This window comes from Microchirus variegatus (genome assembly GCF_963457635.1).
Source record: "Microchirus variegatus genome assembly, chromosome: 5".
NCBI classification, from domain to species: Eukaryota; Metazoa; Chordata; class Actinopteri; order Pleuronectiformes; family Soleidae; genus Microchirus; species Microchirus variegatus.
Genome location: NC_139806.1, coordinates 6,677,969 through 6,699,594, shown reverse-complemented (window position 1 = coordinate 6,699,594; position 21,626 = coordinate 6,677,969). Strand labels below are relative to the sequence as shown.

The 21,626-nt window shown below is 42.7% G+C and overlaps 1 protein-coding gene across 1 annotated transcript in view; it reads left to right on the top strand.

The window, feature by feature from the left end:
* Positions 1-488: 488 nt before the first annotated feature.
* zeb1a (zinc finger E-box binding homeobox 1a) overlaps positions 489-21,626 on the top strand; it is a gene marked incomplete at both ends in the record, with an annotated part of 65,508 nt that continues 44,370 nt past the window's right edge. Inside the window, one exon of the mRNA XM_083888916.1 lies at positions 489-546. Within this exon, the coding sequence (XP_083745042.1) occupies positions 489-546 (58 nt within the window). The remainder of the gene's footprint in view (positions 547-21,626) is intronic.

The window sequence follows — 21,626 nt, the reverse complement described above, 5'->3', positions numbered from 1 at the left end:
GATAAAACACAGTTTTAGACCACTGTCACTTCCTTGTTATTGTTATTATTTACTTCCTGTTCAAGCACCACGTTTCCCCTTTATTATTTTTATTTTAGTTACAGTTCTACTTTTCCACCTGCAGATAAACACCTTATGTTTTTACTTTGTTCAGAGGAGGAGGAGCAGGAGGAGGAGGAGCAGGAGGAGGAGGGACAGTGTGCGGACACCACACACTCATGTCCGGCCAGTAGGAGGGGCCATGAGCTGAGGTGTTTGAGAAGGTGATGCCGTAAAGGCGGCCAGAGTGTCGCAAACCAGGTGTTCCTGGCTGGGGGAAGGTGATGTCGTAAAGCGGACAGCGGTAGGGAGGGGGTGAGAAGGGGTGAGGACAGGAGGGGAGGGAGGGAGGAGGAAGGAGACACGGGAGGAGGAGGAGGTGGAGGAGGTGGAGGAGGGGGGGGGAGGTGACTAGCGAGCGGCTGCGTTTCAGACTCAGCGAGAGGATCATGGCGGATGGCCCCAGGTGTAAGCGCAGGAAACAGGCGAACCCGAAGAGGAGCAGCGGTAAGTGGAACTCCGCCGTAACCGCCGCCGAGCGCTCCGGTCGGGCTGCCGGAGAGCTTTTGCCTCGGCGAAACTCCTCGCGGAGACTTTTTTGGAGTGAGTTTAGAGCGCGTTTCGGGGAGTTATGTGGGAGTGTTTGCTGCGTTCACGTCCCAGTGTAGTGGTGTACCGTTATACCTGGCTGGTGGCTCGCTCTCCGCCTAGCGGTGCATGGGGGCCGCCTGACTTAGTGAACCGTTATCCGGCTATAATAAGAACCCGATGAGCGCGTCATAGTTGTGTGTGTTTTTCTGTCCCGCTTTACACTTTCTTTACCCTTCTTTGTTTCTTTACTTTTGTGCCACTTTCCCACCGCTGAGCAACTGTTGGCGGCAGGATGCGGGGCTTTCTCGTCACAACGTGGCCCGTTGAGCGCAGTTTTTTTGTAGTTTCAGTGGATGAAATCTTTCAGGGGCGAGGTTGGGTTCGGGATTTACTTCGGTGCTAACTTGCTGCTCACTCGGGCCCCCGAACGGTTCGGCTGCTCGCTGTTGTTCGGACTACGTCAACTTTGGCTGCTTGTGTGGACGTTTTGACGGCGAATCGCGCCGTTGATGCGAGAAGCGCTGGGTGTTCTGTACGGGGTTTGGTCGTGCTCACTTCTCCCGGTGATGGCAAGCAGATAGGATGTTTATTTTATCTCCGCTGCACCCCTCCCTTGCCGCAACTGCAACGGCACATGTTCCCCCTCGTTAAGGTAAGACTGGTAAAATATACCGTGCGTTATCATAAAGTGGATTTGACGCACTTATTTTCCACGTTTGCACGCTTTTTCCTTTTATCTGCACCAGTTCTCCTCCACAAACGTGCCGTATTTTGTGACTCGGCGTGGTTTTTTGTTGTTGAAACCGTTGCAAACGGCTCCTTTTGCACGTGTTCGGCTGTTGCTTCTTGCACCTGTGTTATCGGCCACGAAACACTGCACATATTGTGCATGCGTTTCACTTAATGGCGCTTGTTTGTGTAATAAACCTATAATAACACATAAGAGGAGTTTATATCTATTATAGGGTTTTTTTTCTCAGAGTGTGTTTGTGCTGCTTCCCCACTCATTTAGATGCATTTGGAGTCCACCTGTTATTATTCAAACTACATAAAAACGCAACTTTAAACGCAGGCTGGTGCAACACCTTTAAATTCAGGCGAATTTGGAGAGGAGGGATCCCTCATTGGACGGTTTCTTGTACCTGTACTCGCCTCTCACGTCGTATCCACCAATTAAAACACGAAGTAAACCGCATCTATATTATGATACGCACACCGTTATCAGGTCTGATGTGTGAGCCGAGGGGCAGGGAAGCACCTTTCCCTTTTTTCCCTCCTCCTCCTCCTCCTGCTGCTGCTGCTGCTGCTGACGACACGACGGTGACTCTGTGCGTCCGTACAGGAGCCACCATCATCACCACCACCATCATCATCATCATCATGTTTACCTGAACGCGGATAACGGGGGGCTGCTGTGGAGGAGGAAAAAAAATGGCCTGGACATAAACACAAATAATAATAATAATAATAGTAATAATTAAACACCTGCGGAACGGGATCTGCTCGTTTTTTTCCCCTCTATAAGTCTCCGCGTCGTGTGGAGCCTGGAAAAGCCGCTCCAAATGTCAACTTGTGCAGGTAGAGAGATGCTTTTTGTAGTTCTTTTTCCTCCTCTCCTCTCATCTCCTCTCCTCCACCGTGCAGCTTCGCATGGATGCTCTCATCCTCCTCTTCCATTCTCGCGGGATTTATCCGCACGCATTTCTGACCCACTTGTGCATGTTTATTATCGTCTATATATATATGTGTATATATATATATTTTTTGGTGTAATGTTGGCTCGTTTGCTTGAGTGCACCCTGCAGCTGCGTGTGTGTGTGTGAGCCCAGGAAAAGGAGCGCTGCGTGAGGCGCTTATTATTCCCCTGTCTTATTCCCACCCTGGCTGCGCATTAACAGCGTCAAAACAAAACAAAAAAAAAACCCTGGTTTCCATCTATTGTGTTGCGGTAAATCGTTATAGAATTTCCTGAGCGCTGTGTGTGCGAAAAGGGAATGGCGATTGAGAAGCATTACTGCAGTGAAGTGAAGGCGGGGTTGCTGCCTTTTTTTTTTTTTTTTTTTACCTTCTCCTCCTCCGGGCTGGAGACACAAGCAGGTCCAGCCAGGTACACACGCAAGGTGATGCAACACCTATGAAGGTGCATTTACATCCGTTTAGTCGTCATCTTCTGACTGTGTGGGATGCAGAAACACCTCGCGGAGATGCTCCTTATTTATTTATTTATATAAATGAAAGAAGCAATAAATGACATCACGGTGCAAAAAATAAACGCGAATCAGCGCGAACAGCTGATCTTCAAGCTGCCTCACTTTCGCCTCGTGTCGCATTCAACGCATGTTTCCATCATCTGTTATTCTGAAAATGATCTTCGTGATCACTCAAGCATGAACATAGATGGTCCATAAAAGGACAGAAAATAATGAAAAATCTGACGACAAATACAAAGAAAGTCACATTTTCCCACAAAGCAGGGACCTCACACTCAAATGTCAAATTTTGTGAAAGAAAAGTGCAGCTTCATGTGGAAAAATGATCATGTTAATCATGATATTTTTCAAAATAAAAGTTTGTTTTTGATGTGGAAGGTAAATTCACAATATTAACATATACACAAATAACTCATTATCTCGTATTATCAGTATATTCACTCAGGAAATTCACTTTAGGGCTGCAATTATTAAACTACTTTGATTTTTTTTTTTTTCAATGATTAAAACCAGTTTTCTGATTTCCCAGCTTCTTAAACACGTATATTTTCAGGTTTATTTGCTCCATTCAACAAATAAATCATCATAACTGAAATATTTTTGTTTTGCCGCCAGACCGAGTCACCTGGAGACTGCACTTGATTTAAAAATAAATTTTTCCTTAAGTCTAATGAGCTTTATTTATCTATAATTAGTGCTGGGCACATTAGCGTGTTTCACGGCGGTTAACTGCGTCAATGTAAACGCATGTTAGCGCATGTTAGCGCACGTTTAAGCATGACGTTTTACCATGACGACTGACCGGAAAAAGACGCACGCGTCGTCATGTTTTTACGAGTCCAGGCACCGTTTACCAGTTAGCTCCATTAGCTCCATTAGCTGCGTTAGCTCCTTTAGCGCCTGTTTTTATTAAAAGAAAAGAGCAGGGCTACAAATACCCAGCGTACCTGTGTACTGCGTATGTGTGCCTCTGTTTTTAAAGTTTAGCGTTACTTTAGAGACTAATTTCAACTATCGGGAGTCGCGTAAACATGACGTCACATGCGTCAACAACAACTATTTGACACTAGCTAGAACCAGACATAGTTTTCCATTATTACATTATTACCTGTTAGCTCTAGCTCTATTTGTTGCGTTAGCTCCTTTAGCGGCATTAGCACACTGACTACAGTCGAACTGGAGCGGTGTGTTTATTAAACGTAAAGAGCAGCGGTACAAATACTCAGCGTACCTGTGTACTGCGTATGTGTGCCTCTGTTTTTAAAGTTTAGCGTTACTTTAGAGACTCATTTCAACTATCGGGAGTCACGTAAACATGACGTCAACAACAAATATTTGACACTAGCTAGAACCAGACATAGTTTTCCATTATTACATTATTACCTGTTAGCTCTAGCTCTGTTAGCTGCGTTAGCTCCTTTAGCACCATTAGCACACCGCCTACAGTGGAACTGGAGCGACCTGTTTTTATTAAACGAAAAGAGCAGCGCTACAAATACCCAGCGTACCTGTGTACTGTGTATGTGTGCCTCTGTTTTTAAAGTTTAGCCTTACTTTAGAGACTCATTTCAACAATCGGGAGTACGTAAACATGACGTCACGCGCGTCAACAACAAATATTTGACACCAGCTAGAACCAGACATAGTTTTCCATTATTACATTATTACCTGTTAGCTCTAGCTCTGTTAGCTGCGTTAGCTCCTTTAGCACCATTAGCACACCGCCTACAGTGGAACTGGAGCGACCTGTTTTTATTAAACGAAAAGAGCAGCGCTACAAATACCCAGCGTACCTGTGTACTGTGTATGTGTGCCTCTGTTTTTAAAGTTTAGCGTTACTTTAGAGACTCATTTCAACAATCGGGAGTCACGTAAACATGACGTCACGCGCGTCAACAACAAATATTTGACACCAGCTAGAACCAGACATAGTTTTCCATTATTACATTATTACCTGTTAGCTCTAGCTCTGTTAGCTGCGTTAGCTCCTTTAGCGCCATTAGCACACCGCCTACAGTGGAACTGGAGCGGCCTGTTTTTATTAAACGAAAAGAGCAGCGCTACAAATAACCAGCGTACCAGTGTACTGTTTTTAAAGTTTAGCGTTACTTTAGAGACTCATTTGAACATTCGGGAGTCACGTAAACATGACGTCACATGCGTCAACAGCAACTATTTGACAGACGTAGTTTTTCCATTATTACCTGTTAGTTCTCGAGCTAATGTGCCGCTGCACTCCACGGGACATTATTTCCTGACCTCACTTGAGAGTTTTCTTGTTTGTTATGGATTAAAGCTGCAAGTAATGATTATTTTTCATCATCGGTTTCTGTAATGAGTGTGCGCTGTAAGTAATCCTTTTGTGGGAGTTTAGGATAATCTGACATCCTTTCTGCTTGGAGGCGAAGTTTCAGGGGTCGAAGACAAATCTCTCTCTATTCTAAAGATAAACAGTGTTTGCGCCGGGATGTGCAGCAACAGATCAGACTTTGGATTTGTCCTTTCATACGCGAGCATCTCTGACAGTCAGGTGTCAACATCCATCTCTTCAAAAACCCCATCATCAAACCCGTTTCCTGTAGTTATGATCTCCTTCATAATGAGTCACGTTGGAGTTTACATTTTTTTTTCTGTTCGCCCGTGCAACACACACTCTAACCTGCCTGGTATTAATGATAGTTGACAGTTAGTTGGCCTTGCTCTGCTTACTTATAGAGATGATTTCCCACTGGGCAGTAGCTGTAAACATGCCAGGATAAAAGCGTATAAATGAGTGTCATCTGGTGATCGGCCTGCAGAGATGCCCTGAAGCTTTCACTTTTACTTTTTATTCATTTTTTGTTGCATAAATTAGACGTGTACCTTACATTAAAGCTGCAGGGACTTTAAGTTGTTTCTGAAACACTTTAAAGGAGACATATTATGCAAAACCAACTTTTTAAATCATTTTAATACTTATATTTGGGACTCTGGAGGCCCTATGAGTAGGTTTTAGTTAGTAGGTCTAAGTACAGGAGATAAAACACACAATGTTGACTTCCGCACTCATTGCTACGTCACAATGAGACATTCCTGGAATTGTCGTCTCGTGGAGCTCCTCTTTGTCCCTAAAAAACGCGAGAGTGCAGGCGAGGGCAATAGTATCCAGAAGAGCTGAAGTCTATTCTTGGCTGCACAGTGCAGCACAGAGTTCTACACAAACTTCCAGCCTCAGAGGATTTACATTTTATATATGACGGCAATGTGCCGGCTAGAGTCGACGGCAAATGATAGCTTTTCCAAATGCTAACTGCTGTTAGCTGCCGGAGCCTCAGTGACACTGATGTAGTTTCCTGTGTCTCATTTGCATATTTAAAGAGACACGCAGGGGCTGTTTTGGCAGGGTGATTAAACTGCTGTGGTGCTTCATCCTTAAGGTATTTTAACAAAAAGCATGTCACAGACATGTTCATTAGGACACCAGGGAACTCGGTTCACTTGGAGAAATAGGCTATAATATGTCTCCTTTAAATCTTATTGGATGAACTCCTCTTCTTGTTGTTTGTATGCCTCAGTGTGTTTTTCCTCCCTGTCTTTTATGTGACGTGTCCAGCGTTTGAATGACTCGTCGTCGTCTCTGTATCTTCTCTAAACGCGAGGCCGTCGGGCGCGTTATGTGCTCTGACAGGAGAGGTCGACCCCCGATGAGTTTTTCTATGATTTATACTGATGCCAGTCTCCTGTTGACGTTGATGCGTCCCGACTGAATTGTTTGGCTGACTTTTCTCGCTTCCCACCGCGCCTCGTCTGATCAACTATGACAGTGAAATAATTGCAAATGATAAATACAACGGTTTAAACGTAAAAGAAGCAACTACTACTACACAGCACAGAAAGCTACATGTTGTCCATTAAAAACGTATGGATGGAAGACAAAGTTTCAGTGACTTTGCAGCATTTATCAAGATTCTGGCAACCTAAACGTGTAAACATGCATAAATTATCTGTAGTCAGCACAATAATTTCACTGTGACCACTTTAAATGACAGGATTAGGGTTAGGGTTAGTGTTAGTGTTATTTTTACTGTACTTTTTGGTACCTTTTTGAATCTAATGTATTGTATGGTTGTGTTTTTACATGTCTACTGGAGGGTTCAGGGTTAGCGGGTTAGCTTGTAAAGCTACTTTATTCCAGGATCACACTATGTGATATTTCAGTCTTGGTTCACTGCGATCATCGGGGGAGGCGGAGCAAGGCGTATCATGGCTACCGAAGTGTTATGCTCGCATCAGCATCAGCATCATCCCTCTTCCTCTCTGCCACGTTCGTGTCCGTATGTTACGCCACGTCGGAGCACTCCGTTATCCCATTGGTCGACGTCGTAGGAGACGTCACGCGGGTTCTCAACAACCAAATGTCTTGAAACTCGGCCCGGATTCGTTGCCCGTCTGATCCCGGCATTAGCTCACACTTGCTCGTTCTCTGCTTGCAAGCATGTGACTTCACAACAACCTTAAGTAGAGCGTAGTATTTAGTAGTATTTAGTAGTATTTAGTAGTATTTAGTAGTATTTAGTAGTATTTAGTAGTATTCAGTAGTATATAGACGACGACTCCCAGTGTTGTGGAGGATGAGGCTGTGACGCCTGAGGGGCAGATCCTAAAGTAAACGGTGAGCAGAAGTTTGTTACATACAGTAAAAAAAAAAAAAAAAAAAAATTTTCTTCAAGATTTTCCACAAGCAAAGAGTCTGTGGTTGACGTGTGTCAGGGGTCACCACTTTCTGTTTGTTGCTGCTGCTGCTTTGCCATACGACTGCTTTCCTCTCACTTTTACGTGTTACGCGTGTGTGTGTGTGTGTGTGTGTGTGTGTGTGTGTGTCCTCTCAGCTGTAATCCAACACAGCAATTTAGTGACTCCAGGACTGTGGCCTGGTGTTAACATACCTCTGACAGGATAAACAGAGAGAGCCGTACTCTCTTTCTCTCTCTCTCGGACATGGAAAACAGAGAGTGCTCGGCCTTTAGCGGCGCGTCGTCGCTCCCCCCGTGTGTCTGGATTTACATGCTATATATATATATATATATATATATATATATATATATATATATATATATATATATATATATATATATATATATATATATATATATATATATATATATATATATATATATAAATATGTCTATAAGTATAGTGTTTAAAGCTGCTTTCATTGAAATAATAATATCATCTCAGCCCGGTACAGACGACGGCTTTGAAGGACTATTTAATAGGACCACTCTGTCTCTCTCTGTGTGTGTGAGTGAGTTCAGTTTTTGCTGTTGTTTGATTGCAGATGAGCATCATTTCCTCTTGTTATCAAAGCTACACGGTTCGTTTTACCCACTCAGCGTAAGACTTTGCGGTCGGACTTGAAAAAAAAACCTTGTACAGTCACACTTTCTTAAAGGAAATAGGGTCCAGTAATTAACAGCGATGACGCTGTAATTTCCCTTTCAGTGTTTTTTTGGTAACACTTTAGATTCACTAGGTGCTTACTGATGTACAAATAGCATACTAGCCCTTTATTAGTAATCATTAAGCACATATTAACACCTTATTCTACCTCTATTGTGACATGAATTAAGATTTTTCCTAACAAAGGTGTAAATACGTGCTGAATATTTACTAATAAAGCACTAGTATGCGACTTATATGCATGTAAGTAAGCACCTAGTTCACGGTAAATACGTGTTTCCTAATCTAAAGTAGCACACGTGGGTTTTTATGGAGTTCGGCCCTCGTTTCTGCGTCATTTCCAGCGCCCGATCGGCATTTTTTATCGCTTGAAAGATCGATTGAGAGAGAGAGAGCGACTAAAAAGGTGTTTTCTTCCTCCTCCCACTCGTCGTGTTTCTGAAGCGTTTGTGACGTCACGGGCGGGCGGGCAGAAATAACCACTAGCGATGGAAAACTACGTTAATCTGCTTCTTTTCTTCTTCGTCTTCTTCCGAGAATACCCTCTCTTTACTGTACGACACAGAGGAGTCATGTGAGCGCCCTCCCTCCCCTCCCCTGTTATCACTAAATATTCCTCACACATAGACTGGATTCATGCCACTACACTATAATTAAGATTAAATTATAGATGTTACACACAAATATATTCAATCACACTTTCACTTTTCTTTTTTTTTTAATCTCCATATTGTTTTATGGAAGATGAATTATTATTATTTTTCACTTCTACCTTCAGGGCAAAGTGATAATTTATCTATTTGCACACGTTCACCTTTGTTGTCTGTCAGTGAGCGGAGCGTCGGGGGGGAAAAGTGGTCCAGAGTGACATTAGTCATGGTTGTGGTCAACAGTAGCGGTTAATTGATCCATGACAATCGGTCATTCGTGTTCCCTTCTCCTTCTACGTGTGTGTGTGTGTGTGTGTGTGTGTGTGTGTGTGTGTTGGGCCTGTGGAATGACAAAGCACTACAGGATGTCTTTAGCAAGTCACCGTTAGCTCCTCCCATTGCCTTTTATGGTTCGCTTGAGGGAGGGAGGGAGGGGGGGGGGGTGAACTGCTGCTACTGCTGTGACTAATAATGTGTGTGTGTTCCCTTGCATGACTAAGAGGGAGTGTGTGTGTGTGTGTGTGTGTGTGTGCATCAAGGTGGGAAACTGCTACTTTCCTCAAGGCTTTGCATAACAACACAGTCCTCCTCGTTTGGATTTACATACATTAACATGTTGCTCGGGGAAAAATCAGGTGACGTCACCTTTGATGGACGACGCGTGGAAACAGAAGATATTATATGTTTGTGTATGTAGCTCTGAACTCTTAGAAATAAGGGTTCCAAAAGTGTCCTTCTACAAGGACTGAGTTTCTACCTGGAACCATTTGCTTCTGAAAACCCCTTGGTAACCCGTGGTAACACTAATGGTTCCAGTAAGAACCATTTTGATCCAGAGAACCCCTTTCCTGAATAAAGGTTTTTAAGGGTTCTTGGTGGAACCCCCTTCATCTGGAGCCAAAAAGGGTTCTCCTATGAGGACAAGCTGAAGAACCTTATATGGTTCTACTTAGCACTTTTATTTCTAAGAGTGTGGCCGCAACACGTAGTTGATAAATCTATTCCTAAATGGGAGTTAGGTCCAAGTATTTATCAGTTTTACTGTTGTTTTTCTGTTGTTTTTCTGCAGTACAAACTTTGTGGAGCAGCAAAAACTTTCAGAATGTCCTCATTGGACGAAAGCTGAAACAATTACTTGAATAACCAATTATTAATCGGTTATTAAAGGAATCGTCCCTTATTTTGATCATCGATTTTGAGGGTTTTTTGACAAGATTTCAGCTCCTTTAAAGTGAATGTTTTCTGCTTTCTTTGCTCCATACACTCTTATATATACACACACTCTTAGAACCATATAAAGTTCTTCGGCTTGTCCTCATAGGAGAACCCTTAGTGTTACCAAGAACCCTTTTAAAACCCTTTATTCAGGAAAGAGGTTTTAAAGAGTTCTCTGGATCTAAATGGTTCTTACTGGAACCATTAGTGTTACCAAGAATTGTACACTACACTCTTAGAAATAAGTGCTAAGTAGAACCATATAAGGTTCTTCGGCTTGTCCTCATAGGAGAACCCTTTTTGGCTCCAGGTAGAACCTTTTTTATAAAGTTTTCACCTGGAACCCTTTTGGAGGGTTCCACCAAGAACCCTTTTAAAATCCGTTCTCTGGATCTAAATGGTTCTTACTAGAACCATTAGTGTTACCAAAAATCAAATGGTTCCAGGTAGAACCTCAGCCCTTGTAGAAGAACACTTTTGGAACCCTTATTTCTAAGAGTGTATAACAAAAGAAATCATTCAAACTTTTGGTTTGTGGAGAAAAACAAGACGCGATTAATCGAGAAAATACTCGACAGATGAATCTATTATGAATTTTGATCGTTAGCCGCATCGCTACATTGGACCGACTGTTGGATGTTAGCCCGACATCCTTTGTGATGCACTCTGGACAGATGCTCTTGAGCAAGGCCTTGACACACGATGCAAAATCTATTTTCAGTGGCTGTAATGCAAAACGTATTGTCTCTGAAGGTCAGAGGTTGAATATGTCCACATCTACACAGCTCCGTGTCCACATGTAAAGCTGCTGCAGCTTTGATGGCAGTTGTTGGAATGACCCCCCCCCCCCCCCATCCTCCTCCGTCCCTCCCCTCCTCCTCCACCTCGACCACATGGTTCTCCACATGGAGGTCAGAGGTCAATGGAGCAGCCCCCGAGCTGTGTGTTGCGCCACAAAAACACGAGAGCCACATGTGCTGAGAAGCTCTTGTTTTTGTGCTCGTGTTTTGACGCAGAATTACACAACGATACGTCCATTTTTTTTATGAGCGGCAGCGACTCTGTAACTGCACCTCTGCATACCTGGAATAGTTGAGGGAGTGTGTGTGGGAAAAGGGAGAGGATGTTTTGCTGATTTAAAATGTCCGAAAATGTTGATCAGTGGAACGTGGAAATGACGATGTTCTCGAATGTCTTGTTTTTGTCCACAAAAATTATTCGGTTTGAATGATGTCTTTGTTTATGTGGAGCAAAGAAACGAAGACAAATATTCACATTTAAGAAGCTAAAACAATCAGAAATCTTGTTATAATCACGAAACAAACAGGAAAAAAAGACGAATATTCACATAATAACGTCAAAGCACAGAAAAGTCCTGTTATAGATAGATCATCTATTTAGCATTCAATGTTTTTTTTTGCTCCTGGATCACAAGAAAACATTCCTTCCCACTCGATACTGTAATTTAATTAAAGTTATTCTCAGTTTAAAGCTGCTTTGCTTTCAGAAAATCTGCGTATGAGGAAAAAGGTGCCGTGTTAAGGATGAGGGGCTTAGATGAGTTTTCTCTGCGGTGTGCTGTGTTAAATTAAAGTAAAACGATGTGCACCTCGCATCTTTCTACCTACGCGCAGGGCAAAAAAAAGAAAGGGGAACCAGAAGTGAAATGTACCTCCATCACCACTGGTGCATAACATCTCAGAGGAACCGGCAAACTCACACATTCTTTTCTTATAAAGTGGCCTAACCCATTTCCTCACGTAACCTGCTTTTTTTTTTCTGGTGCACTTCATCGTCCTCATTCAAACCACCTGAATATTCATGTATTCGAGAGGCTCCCCGAGCAGCTAACGGCTAAAACTTTAATCTGTGCTCAAAAGCCGAGCTGCGAAAGACAACCTGTGGTGCAGGGACACGCTCTATTCTGCTGCTGCTGCTGCCGATCAGCATCCAAGCTCAGATCGTGCCTCGTGTTTGTTAAAAAAAAGATAGAAACATGTATGCGAGTTGTGAGTTTGTGTATCTGTTCGGGCTGCACTGATTGTGGGGGTTTATGTGCACATGCAGGCCAGTGTGTGTGTGTGTCTAAAGAAAGAGTCTCATTCAAAGTCCTGTGTGTCCGTGGGAGAGGGGGGAGCACTCTTTTCACACTCAGCTGGTGGGAAACTCCTCACCCTCTCCTTTGGTGCTGCCACAATTTGCATATCCCGCCATCCTCCACTTTCTCTCTGCACCCCCCCTCCCCTCCCTCCCATCCCTCTCTTCTGCTATACCTGAGAAACAGAGCAGAGGGCGGCACGGGTCATGTCAGCGAGAAATGCAGCAGAATTGCTGCCGACCCACAGCGGAGGTGCTGCGGAGCTAAAGACTCGGTCCAGATGTAATCCACGTGCATGGTGGTTATTGAAGAAGAGAGCGTGCCACACTTTGATTTGCTTCCATTTAGAATGAGGACAGATCTCAAAGGTAAAGCAAAGAGAAGCAGGTGTGTGTATATATATATAGATATATATATATCTATATATATATATATAGATATATATATATATATATATATGTAGAAGGAATTGAATGCATTTGAAATGAAAGTGGAGCTGACCACAGAAACTTGAAGAGAGTTAAAAAACTAGATTATTTTACATCAGTGATTCCCAATCCCCCCCAGCGGGCAACCGTGGTACTGCAGGTGGGGCCTTGAAAGGTCACTTTTCAGTTTTAAGTTAATTAAGTTTTGCTGTGAAGCCGTGCATTAAAAAAAAAGTGTACGGTCAGAGAAAACTGTCCTCTTTTCACATGGATAGAACACTCTTGACCCTCTTTTCTGCGTTCATTTGTTGAATCTATTCTTGTCTTTTAGCTTGGCGTCTTGGTTCAAAACCATCCCCCCAAAAACTCTCATATATGTATGTATATATATATAAACATATATGATTTTTCCTTCCATCCTCCCATCAGGCCGCAGATACAAACGGCCAGTCTAAAAAAACCAAGCGATAAAAAGATAGCTTTGTTCCCGCGGCCATCAGAGTGATTAATAAAGCCCAGCAATTATCTAACGGAGCTATTTCTGATCTATTTTTGCTTTGATGTTTTTTTTTTTTTACCTTGTATCGTATCATTTTTATTCACATTAGTCTTTCTTTTGATCCCACTGAGAAGGTCACACTCACTAACTAACTAACTAACTAACTTCACTCTAAATCAAATGATGCCTTCTGTGACCTTGGCCTTGCTGTAAAACATGTACAACAGATACAGGTTCTCTGGATCAAAATGGTTCTTACTGGAACCTTTAGTGTTACCAAGAACCCTTGAAAAACCCTTTCTTTGGGAAAGGGTTTTTGTCAGAAGCAAATGGTTCCAGGTAGAACCTCAGCCCTTGTAGAAGAACCCTTTTGGAACCCTTATTTCTAAGAGTGTAGGCCACAACAACACATCCAAACAGTTAGTGGGTTACATCCTTGGGTAGGAATGTACTACGTATAATTAAAAGGTTTTATAGTCCACACATTGTCCTTGATGACATCATCCTTTACCTAAACACACCACGTGATGTGGATTCTATTTCTTTGGTTTTCGATATTAAAAAAAACCTCATGTTTGTATCAAACATGGTAGAAACGGCTGGTCAAGTAATTGATTATTTGCCACGTGACAGAACATTAATTATATTGAGCAGTAATGGTTTGGCCCAACACGTAGAGGATTCAGATTTCCTCCTATTTCAACGGAGGAGGAGAGGGCTGAGGCCATGATGTCCCAGCAGCCGCAGCGGTCTCATGAGACATAAATCATGAGCGGTGGACAGGTGGATGAGGAGGGGCCTGGACTTACTAAAGACACCCCAGAGACCTCAGAGGGTACAGCAGCAGCAGGACAGGTGGGAGCTGAATAGGGAATTAGATTAAGAAGCGCACTACAGTGATTTATTTCTCCTCTTTTCCCTGTTGCTGGCTTTCCACTCGAGTCCTTTGTGATTCAGATGCGCGTATGACCAAAAAAAACCCACACACAAATAAGACAAACGATGATACACACATGTAAAGACTTGATACCGAATCAGTCTTGTAATGTCACTGGTTGCTGGGAACAGATCATTAAAGATGGACTTCCTTCTTTATGGGCCAGAAAATGACGAAACATTTCTGAGATTCTGAGGTAGTAAAGGGTCACACGGTGGTTCAGCGGCCAGAAAAGTCAGCTATGGACTTTTCTCCCAAACAAGATAATATGCTCTCTCGTCATCCTCCACTCAAATACCCTGGTATACACAGTAGAACAGTATTTCTGCCTGTGTACCACTGGTGGTACACGCACCACAGTTTGAGAACCATGGGTTTAAGCACAAGGAGCCTGCCCCCTGGTGGTGAGGCTCACTTCTGTGTCCTCAGCACCACATTATGGAAGAGAAGTTTCAATGAGAGTGCAGATGAGTATCGGTATCAATAAGCAGTATTGGTATCAGTATTAAAAAGTCCTAATGGTCAGTCGTGGTTATTAGATGACTCAGAGTGTATTTTACAGGAGACATATTATGCAAAATCAACTTTTTAATCATTTTAGTACTTATATTTGGGACACTGGAGGCCCTATGAGTCGGCAAAGTGTGAGAAAATATGACTCAGTCATGTTTTTGTGGTCCTCCTCAGTCTAAGTACAGGAGATAAAACACACAATGTTGACTTCCGCACTCATTGCTATGTCACAATGAGACATTCCTGCAATTGTTGTCTCGTGGAGCTCCACTTTGTCCCTAAAAAACGCGGGAGTGCAGGCGAGGGCAATAGTATCCGGAAGAGCGGAAGTCCGCAAAGTGTTTTATTGTTGGCTGCATAGTGCAGCACAGAGTTCTACACAAACTTCCAGCCTCAGAGTCCCGGCCTGAAATTCCCCATGTTTTGACGCTGTTGTCTTATTCTTCTGTGGAACCAGCTTCTTGAAATATTTATGGGTTTAAGCCAGGCTATGTTGAGTCCAACTCTGATTGGGGTGTGTTAATTTGACTTTGAGAACTTTAAAAAGGGGACATATTATGCAGTGCAGCACAGAGTGCTACACACACTTCCAGCCTCAGAGGATTTACGTGTCTAGTGGCTACATTTTATATATGGCGGCAGTAATGATGGCTTTTCCAAATGCTAACTGCTGTTAGCTGCCGGAGCCTCAGTGACGCTGACGTAGTTTCCTGTGTCTCATTTGCATATTTAAAGAGACAAGCACTCAAAAGTGAGCGTTCTGAACAGGGCTGTTTTGGCAGAGTGATTGAACTGCTGTGGTGCTTCATCCTTAAGGTATTTTGACCAAAGCATGTCACAGACATGTTCATTAGGACACCAGGGAACTAGGTTCACGTGTAGAAATAGGCTATAATATGTCTCCTTTAATGTATTTGAGTGCATCTTGGTTCTGTTCACGCTCCGTTCACCAGGTTTCTCGTTATTCCCCCCGTGATGTTATATTTGTTTTATAGATGACTGGCCACAGAGCCGCTGCAGGACGCATTTGCGAGCGAAGACGTCGAAATGGAACAGAGGATTTGATTAGAAGCCGAGTGGATGTGTAATGTGGATCCTCTCTCTCTCTCTTTGTGTCTGTCGTCCATCCATCCATCCCAGTCGTCCTGTGGGCTTGATTTGTAGCGTGCGGGGAGTGGGGGGCGGGGGGGGGTGGGTGACGTACGACGCTTGTAAAAACGAACACCGGGGGGAAGAAGAGAGGAAGACGCCTCTGTGCTTACCGACAAAGTATGCAGATCTATTCAAAGCTCTTAATAAACTGTCGGCGTGGATTTAGACGTGTCTGTTGATGGAGAGAACATTAGCCGTCATCCCTTCTTAAATCACGCGAGCAGCGGAAGAAAGAGCTGAAGAGGCTGAAAGAAAGGGAGCATTGTTATTGAATTACAGGTGATGGCTGCTAATTGGGCCCTCCAGAGGTTGTGTGTTAGTGTGTGTGTGTTAGTGTGTGTGTGTGTGTCTGGGGATGCAGAGTTGATGAAGCTGTTAGGGTAAAGAGCGGGGGCCCCAGTGCGCTCCCTGAGTGCTGTGCTTCAGAGGCTGTCCTGTCCCCGCGGAGGAGCGCTAATGGAGGCCATCCCAGCCCTGTTGAATAACATGGATGGATGGATGGATGGATGGATGGATGGATGGATGGATGGATGGGAGGACGGTGGTGGAGCGGTGCTGCTGTAATTGAGGCGGCTGCTGGGTGAGAAGAGTTCTCGGGGTTTTGATGAGCAGAAGGCATGAAGCGACACGTTTTCGCGCCGGAGCTGTGACCGTAACCACATTAGCCCCCCCCACCATCCACCCATGTCTCTGGTGCTCTGACGCTCACACTGCACAAGCTTTTTGATGCTAATACGCTGATTCATGTGACATAATAGTGACTCAGCTTATCGTCTCTCTGCCCTTCAAATTGTGAAAAGGCCTGAGAGCGTCCTTTATCTAGCGCAAGCAGAGGGTTTTTGTTATGTGTAATGTAAGTCATTCATCAAGCACAAATGCCAGATATTTGCGTATACAGTAGAATATTTTGGACTATTTTTTAGACTTTTCATTCACTAAATCTCTGCCGGGCCCTCATCTCTTTGATGAGCTTGTGACAGAATCAACACAGGTTGTTGGGGGGGAAACAAAAATGATCAGAAAGTGTTGCTTTTAGCGAGGTGCATGCACTGCACAGTGCAGCACAGAGTTCTACACAAACTTCCAGCCTCAAGAGTCCCGGCCTGAACTTCCCCATATTTTGACGCTGTTGTCTTATTCTTCTGTGGAACCAGCTTCTTGAAATATTTATAGGTTTAAGCCAGGGCTATCTTGAGTCCAACTCTGATCGGGCTGTGCTAATTTGACTTTGAGAACTTTAAAAAGGGGACATATTATGCAGTGCAGCACAAGTTCTACACAAACTTTCAGCCTCAGGGGATTTATGTGTCCAGTGGATACATTTTATATATGATGTCTTTTCCAAGACATCATTACAGTAGAATATTTTGGACTATTTTTAGACTTGAACACAGGTTGTTGGGGGGGAATCAAAAATGATCAGAAAGTGTTGCTTTTAGGGAGTTGCTTACACTGCTTGGACCCAAATGCACGAGACAAATGATTAAAGAGCCTTTTGTCGTTCCTCTTGAAAAGAAACAAACAAAGCCACAGCAGATCTTCGTTTCCTAAGTTGAAAAATAAAGCAAAACTTGAGCACTGAGCTACAGAACGAGCCAGACAAGATGTTTTCTCTCTTAGCATAAACGACGCACTGGTGGATGACAGAAGGTCTGGGAACACTATATAGGGGAAGAGGGAATCAAGGGCAGGTGCGAGTGATCGCTTAAGGATCACCAGGTGAAGTGCATGAGGGAATTAGGGGAGATGCGTCAAGGCGGATGAAGTGACAGGAAGACATGAACGACCTACCAAAATAAAAGGGGAAGTGAAAATCAAACCCAACAACAAAAAGTGGCACGAACTTGAAACATAAACTAACACAAGAACTTAAAAGTGCATTATGTAATAAATCTAAATCAACTGGCCATAAAATCCTCCTAATATGTCACAGAGACTCAGGAATAATGTTCATATAACAAACTGAACTCACCAACAACAACAGTACAGACAAAATATTTGCATTAAAAAACATATTTTGCAGACTGCAAATCATGTTTATGTTTTGAAATCATGTTTTTGGCATGTGGCGCCACCTACCGCCGTCTACCAATCATTGCAGTCAGTAGAGTCTCAGCTGCCGAGCAACCACGGGTTGCCAGTTACGTCAAAAAACCTTTCACTTAAATGGTAACTTTTATAGCTTAATGAAGTGTACATAATATAATAATATACTTTTTGTACCGTGTTAGTGATATTTCCAGCTGTAACAATCATGACAAAAATGATAATTATGATGAAATATGAATATTTTTCATCAACTGTATATAAATTCTTCTATCAATCTTTCTTTTAACCTGTGTTTTTTGAACAGAAGTGCACTTGTTTGGTTGTTTGTGATGACTTTCGTTAGCGTTGTTGTTTGACAGTTTAGCTCAGCGGTAAAAGCGAGTCGTCTCTCAAGACGGCCATCTTTATTTGTTGTTTATTGGCGCAGAGTATGTGTTACACAGTTAGAGCTTTGTTTTTTTGAAACGTCGTTGTTGTTGTTGTTTACAGCTCGACTGATCAGGTCGGTGTCAGTATCGGTGTCAGGCAAGAAAAAAAAATGTGTGATCCCTTAATGATATGGAACAGATGTCCTTACACTTTTTTTTCCCGTCGTCCTCCCGTAATTATTGTGATTCTCTTGTTCTGCTGAGTGTTCACTGTGCAGGATGTGAAGACATCTGCAGCTTTTTCTCTCTCTCTGCTGTCACTGAGAAACCTGCTGCCACCGCTCGCTTGTCCACTTTGGTCGATTCATGTTGATCAGAGTCGTCGTGGCATCAGTTGCTGCATCTGCATCTGCTGCTGCTGCTGATGATGATGTTGCTGCTGATGCTGCGTTCAGGGACGTTCAGGTTACAAGAAAACCTGGAGCGACGACTTATCGCTCGCTTATCTCCGTGCCGCTGCGTGCCATTTTAAAGACGCCTCCCGCTGCATTGTTCATCTTTACGAAAACCCCTCATTAGGCCGCCATTACTTCCTCACAGTACACACACACACACACACACACACACACACACACACACACACACACACACACACACACACACACACACACACACACACACACACACACACACACACACACACACACACACACACACACACACACACACACACACACACACACACACACACACACACACATACATGACTTATCGCCGCATCCCATTTAATGATGGTTGTGGCTCCCTGTGCCCTAGTTGACTAAAGCATTTGAGACAAGGCTAATCCACCTTTAAATGTGGCACAGCAGGATCAAATAAATATTATTTAGTTGTTCCCACATCACAAAAGCCACTTTAGTGTGATTATTGTTGAGCTTTATGGCTGTTCATACAATTTGTATACATTACCGTTCAAAAGTTTGGGGTCACCTATACAACTTGTTTGTGTTTTCAATTAAAAGTCACACTTTTATTCATCAAAAGAGTTGCAAAGTGAATAGAAAATACAGTCAAGACATTGACAAGATTAGAAATAATGATTTTTAGAACCAGCAAAACTGTTTTCAGCTGTGCTAACATCATTGCACAAGGGTTTTCTAATCATCCAATAGCCTTCTAACGCGATTAGCAAACACAACGTACCATTAGAACACTGGAAATGGGCTTCTATACACCTATGTACATATTATACATAAAAAAGTGATTTTCCTTAAAAAGTAATGACATTTCTAAGTGACCCCACATATTATTACATCATATGCGCTGTAAGTGATAACAATCCAAAAGCCGCTGTGTCAAATGGTTGATCATCAGCAGACCTTCGACAAAGCTCCAAAGCCTTTTAATTGTGTGTAGAAAGGTGTGTCCGTGTGTTGGCAGGATGTCAGTGAACGCCTCTCGACGGTGCGTGACCTTACAGAGTTTCCTCCGCATTGATGCCGCAACACAAGTCTTTGTCAATGCGCTGTTTACAAAAATTGTATTCTGCCCAGTAAATGCAGGGTGTAACATCTGTGTTATCTGCACACACACAACACACACAACACAATATGAAAACATGCCACTGTAATATGCTTTAAATATTGGTTTCAGCTGCATCACTGCAAATTAACTGCTGACTTTATGGAACACATTGACAGGTAAAAAGCTTCATTTCCTGAAGCAGAAGTCTGTTTTAAAGTTATTATTTTTTGGATAAAATTGGATACTAATATGAACTTCATAGGAAAAGTAAGAGAGAAAGACAATACCATATCTATATAAATATGCATACATACGTTCAGCTTCTGTAAATGGAGTGAGGGGGGGTTTTAGTTTCTCTACATCCTCTCTCATCATAAAAGTTAATAATCCAAGTCATTTTCACATGTTTTACATCACAGGTGTGCTTTAATATTTTCACCACCTCTTCCCCAAAGGGTGTCAAGACCGAACATGTAAACCCCCCCCCCCCTCCAAAAAAAAAAGAAAACGTGTGTAATTTGTGTGTCTGGCTCACTTTTCCAAGCATTACTTTTTGAGTTATTATTATAAGAGCGAGCGCCGGCACAGGTGCAGCTTTTTTATTCCTTAATAACGTCACAATGAGGGTTTCTATGAGAGGCCGTTTGAGAAATAATTCAGTCTTGTGCTCACATGTTACATCATACTCTCTCACAAACACTATCATACTCTCTCACAAACACCATCATACTCTTTCACAAACACTATCATACATGTACATGACTATAGTAGTGTTTGTGAGAGAGTATGGTAGTAAATGTACGTGACTATAGTAGTGTTTGTGAGAGAGTATGATAGTAAATGTATGTGACTATAGTAGTGTTTGTGAGAGAGTATGATAGTAAATGTACGTGACTATAGTACTGTTTGTGAGAGAGTATGATAGTAAATGTACGTGACCATAGTACTGTTTGTGAGAGACTATGATAGTAAATGTACATGACTATCGTACTGTTTGTGAGAGAGTATGATAGTAAATATACGCGACTATAGTACTGTTTGTGAGAGAGTATGATAGTAAATGTACGTGACTATAGTACTGTTTGTGAGAGAGTATGATAGTAAATGTACGTGACTATAGTACTGTTTGTGAGAGGGTATGATAGTAAATGTACGTGACTATAGTACTGTTTGTGAGAGAGTATGATAGTAAATGTACGTGACTATAGTACTGTTTGTGAGAGAGTATGATAGTAAGTGTGCATGACTATACTAGTGTTTGTGAGAGAGTATGATAGTAACATGTGAGCGCATGACTGAATTATTTCTCAAACGGCCTGTGTCTGTGGGAGTCTGTGCTGCGCTCATACAGGAAGTAGCGACCAAATCTTTTTAATTAACTGAATCTAATGATTCAGTACTGTGTTCGGTACTATGCTGAAATATATAACCAACTAAACCGTGTGTTGCTGGGACCATGTCGTGGAAAAGCGGCACTCATGAGCGTCGTTATTAGAGCTGAAACAGTTCGTTAAAATGAATCGTCAACTATCTTGATAATCGATTAATCATCAATGATTAAAACAAGATTTCTGATGGTTTCAGCTTCTCAAATGTGAATATTTCTGGTTTTGTTGCTCCAAAAAACAATGCGATCATTAAAAAACTGAATCGTTTGTGGACAAAAACAAGACGTTCGAGAACATGGTAATTTCCAGTTTTCTGACAATTTATGGACCAAGCGATTACTCGAGAAAACAGTCGACAGATTAATCGCTTCTAAAAACTAATCTTTAGTTGCAGCTAGTTGCTGTGCCGTGCCGTGCCGTGCCGAGGCGAGTCGGAACCATGTAGTGGAAAAGCGGCACTCGTGAGTGTCGTTATTCACCAATCTCTTTGACCCTCAGTGTCACCACAGAGGCCAAAGGACCAACA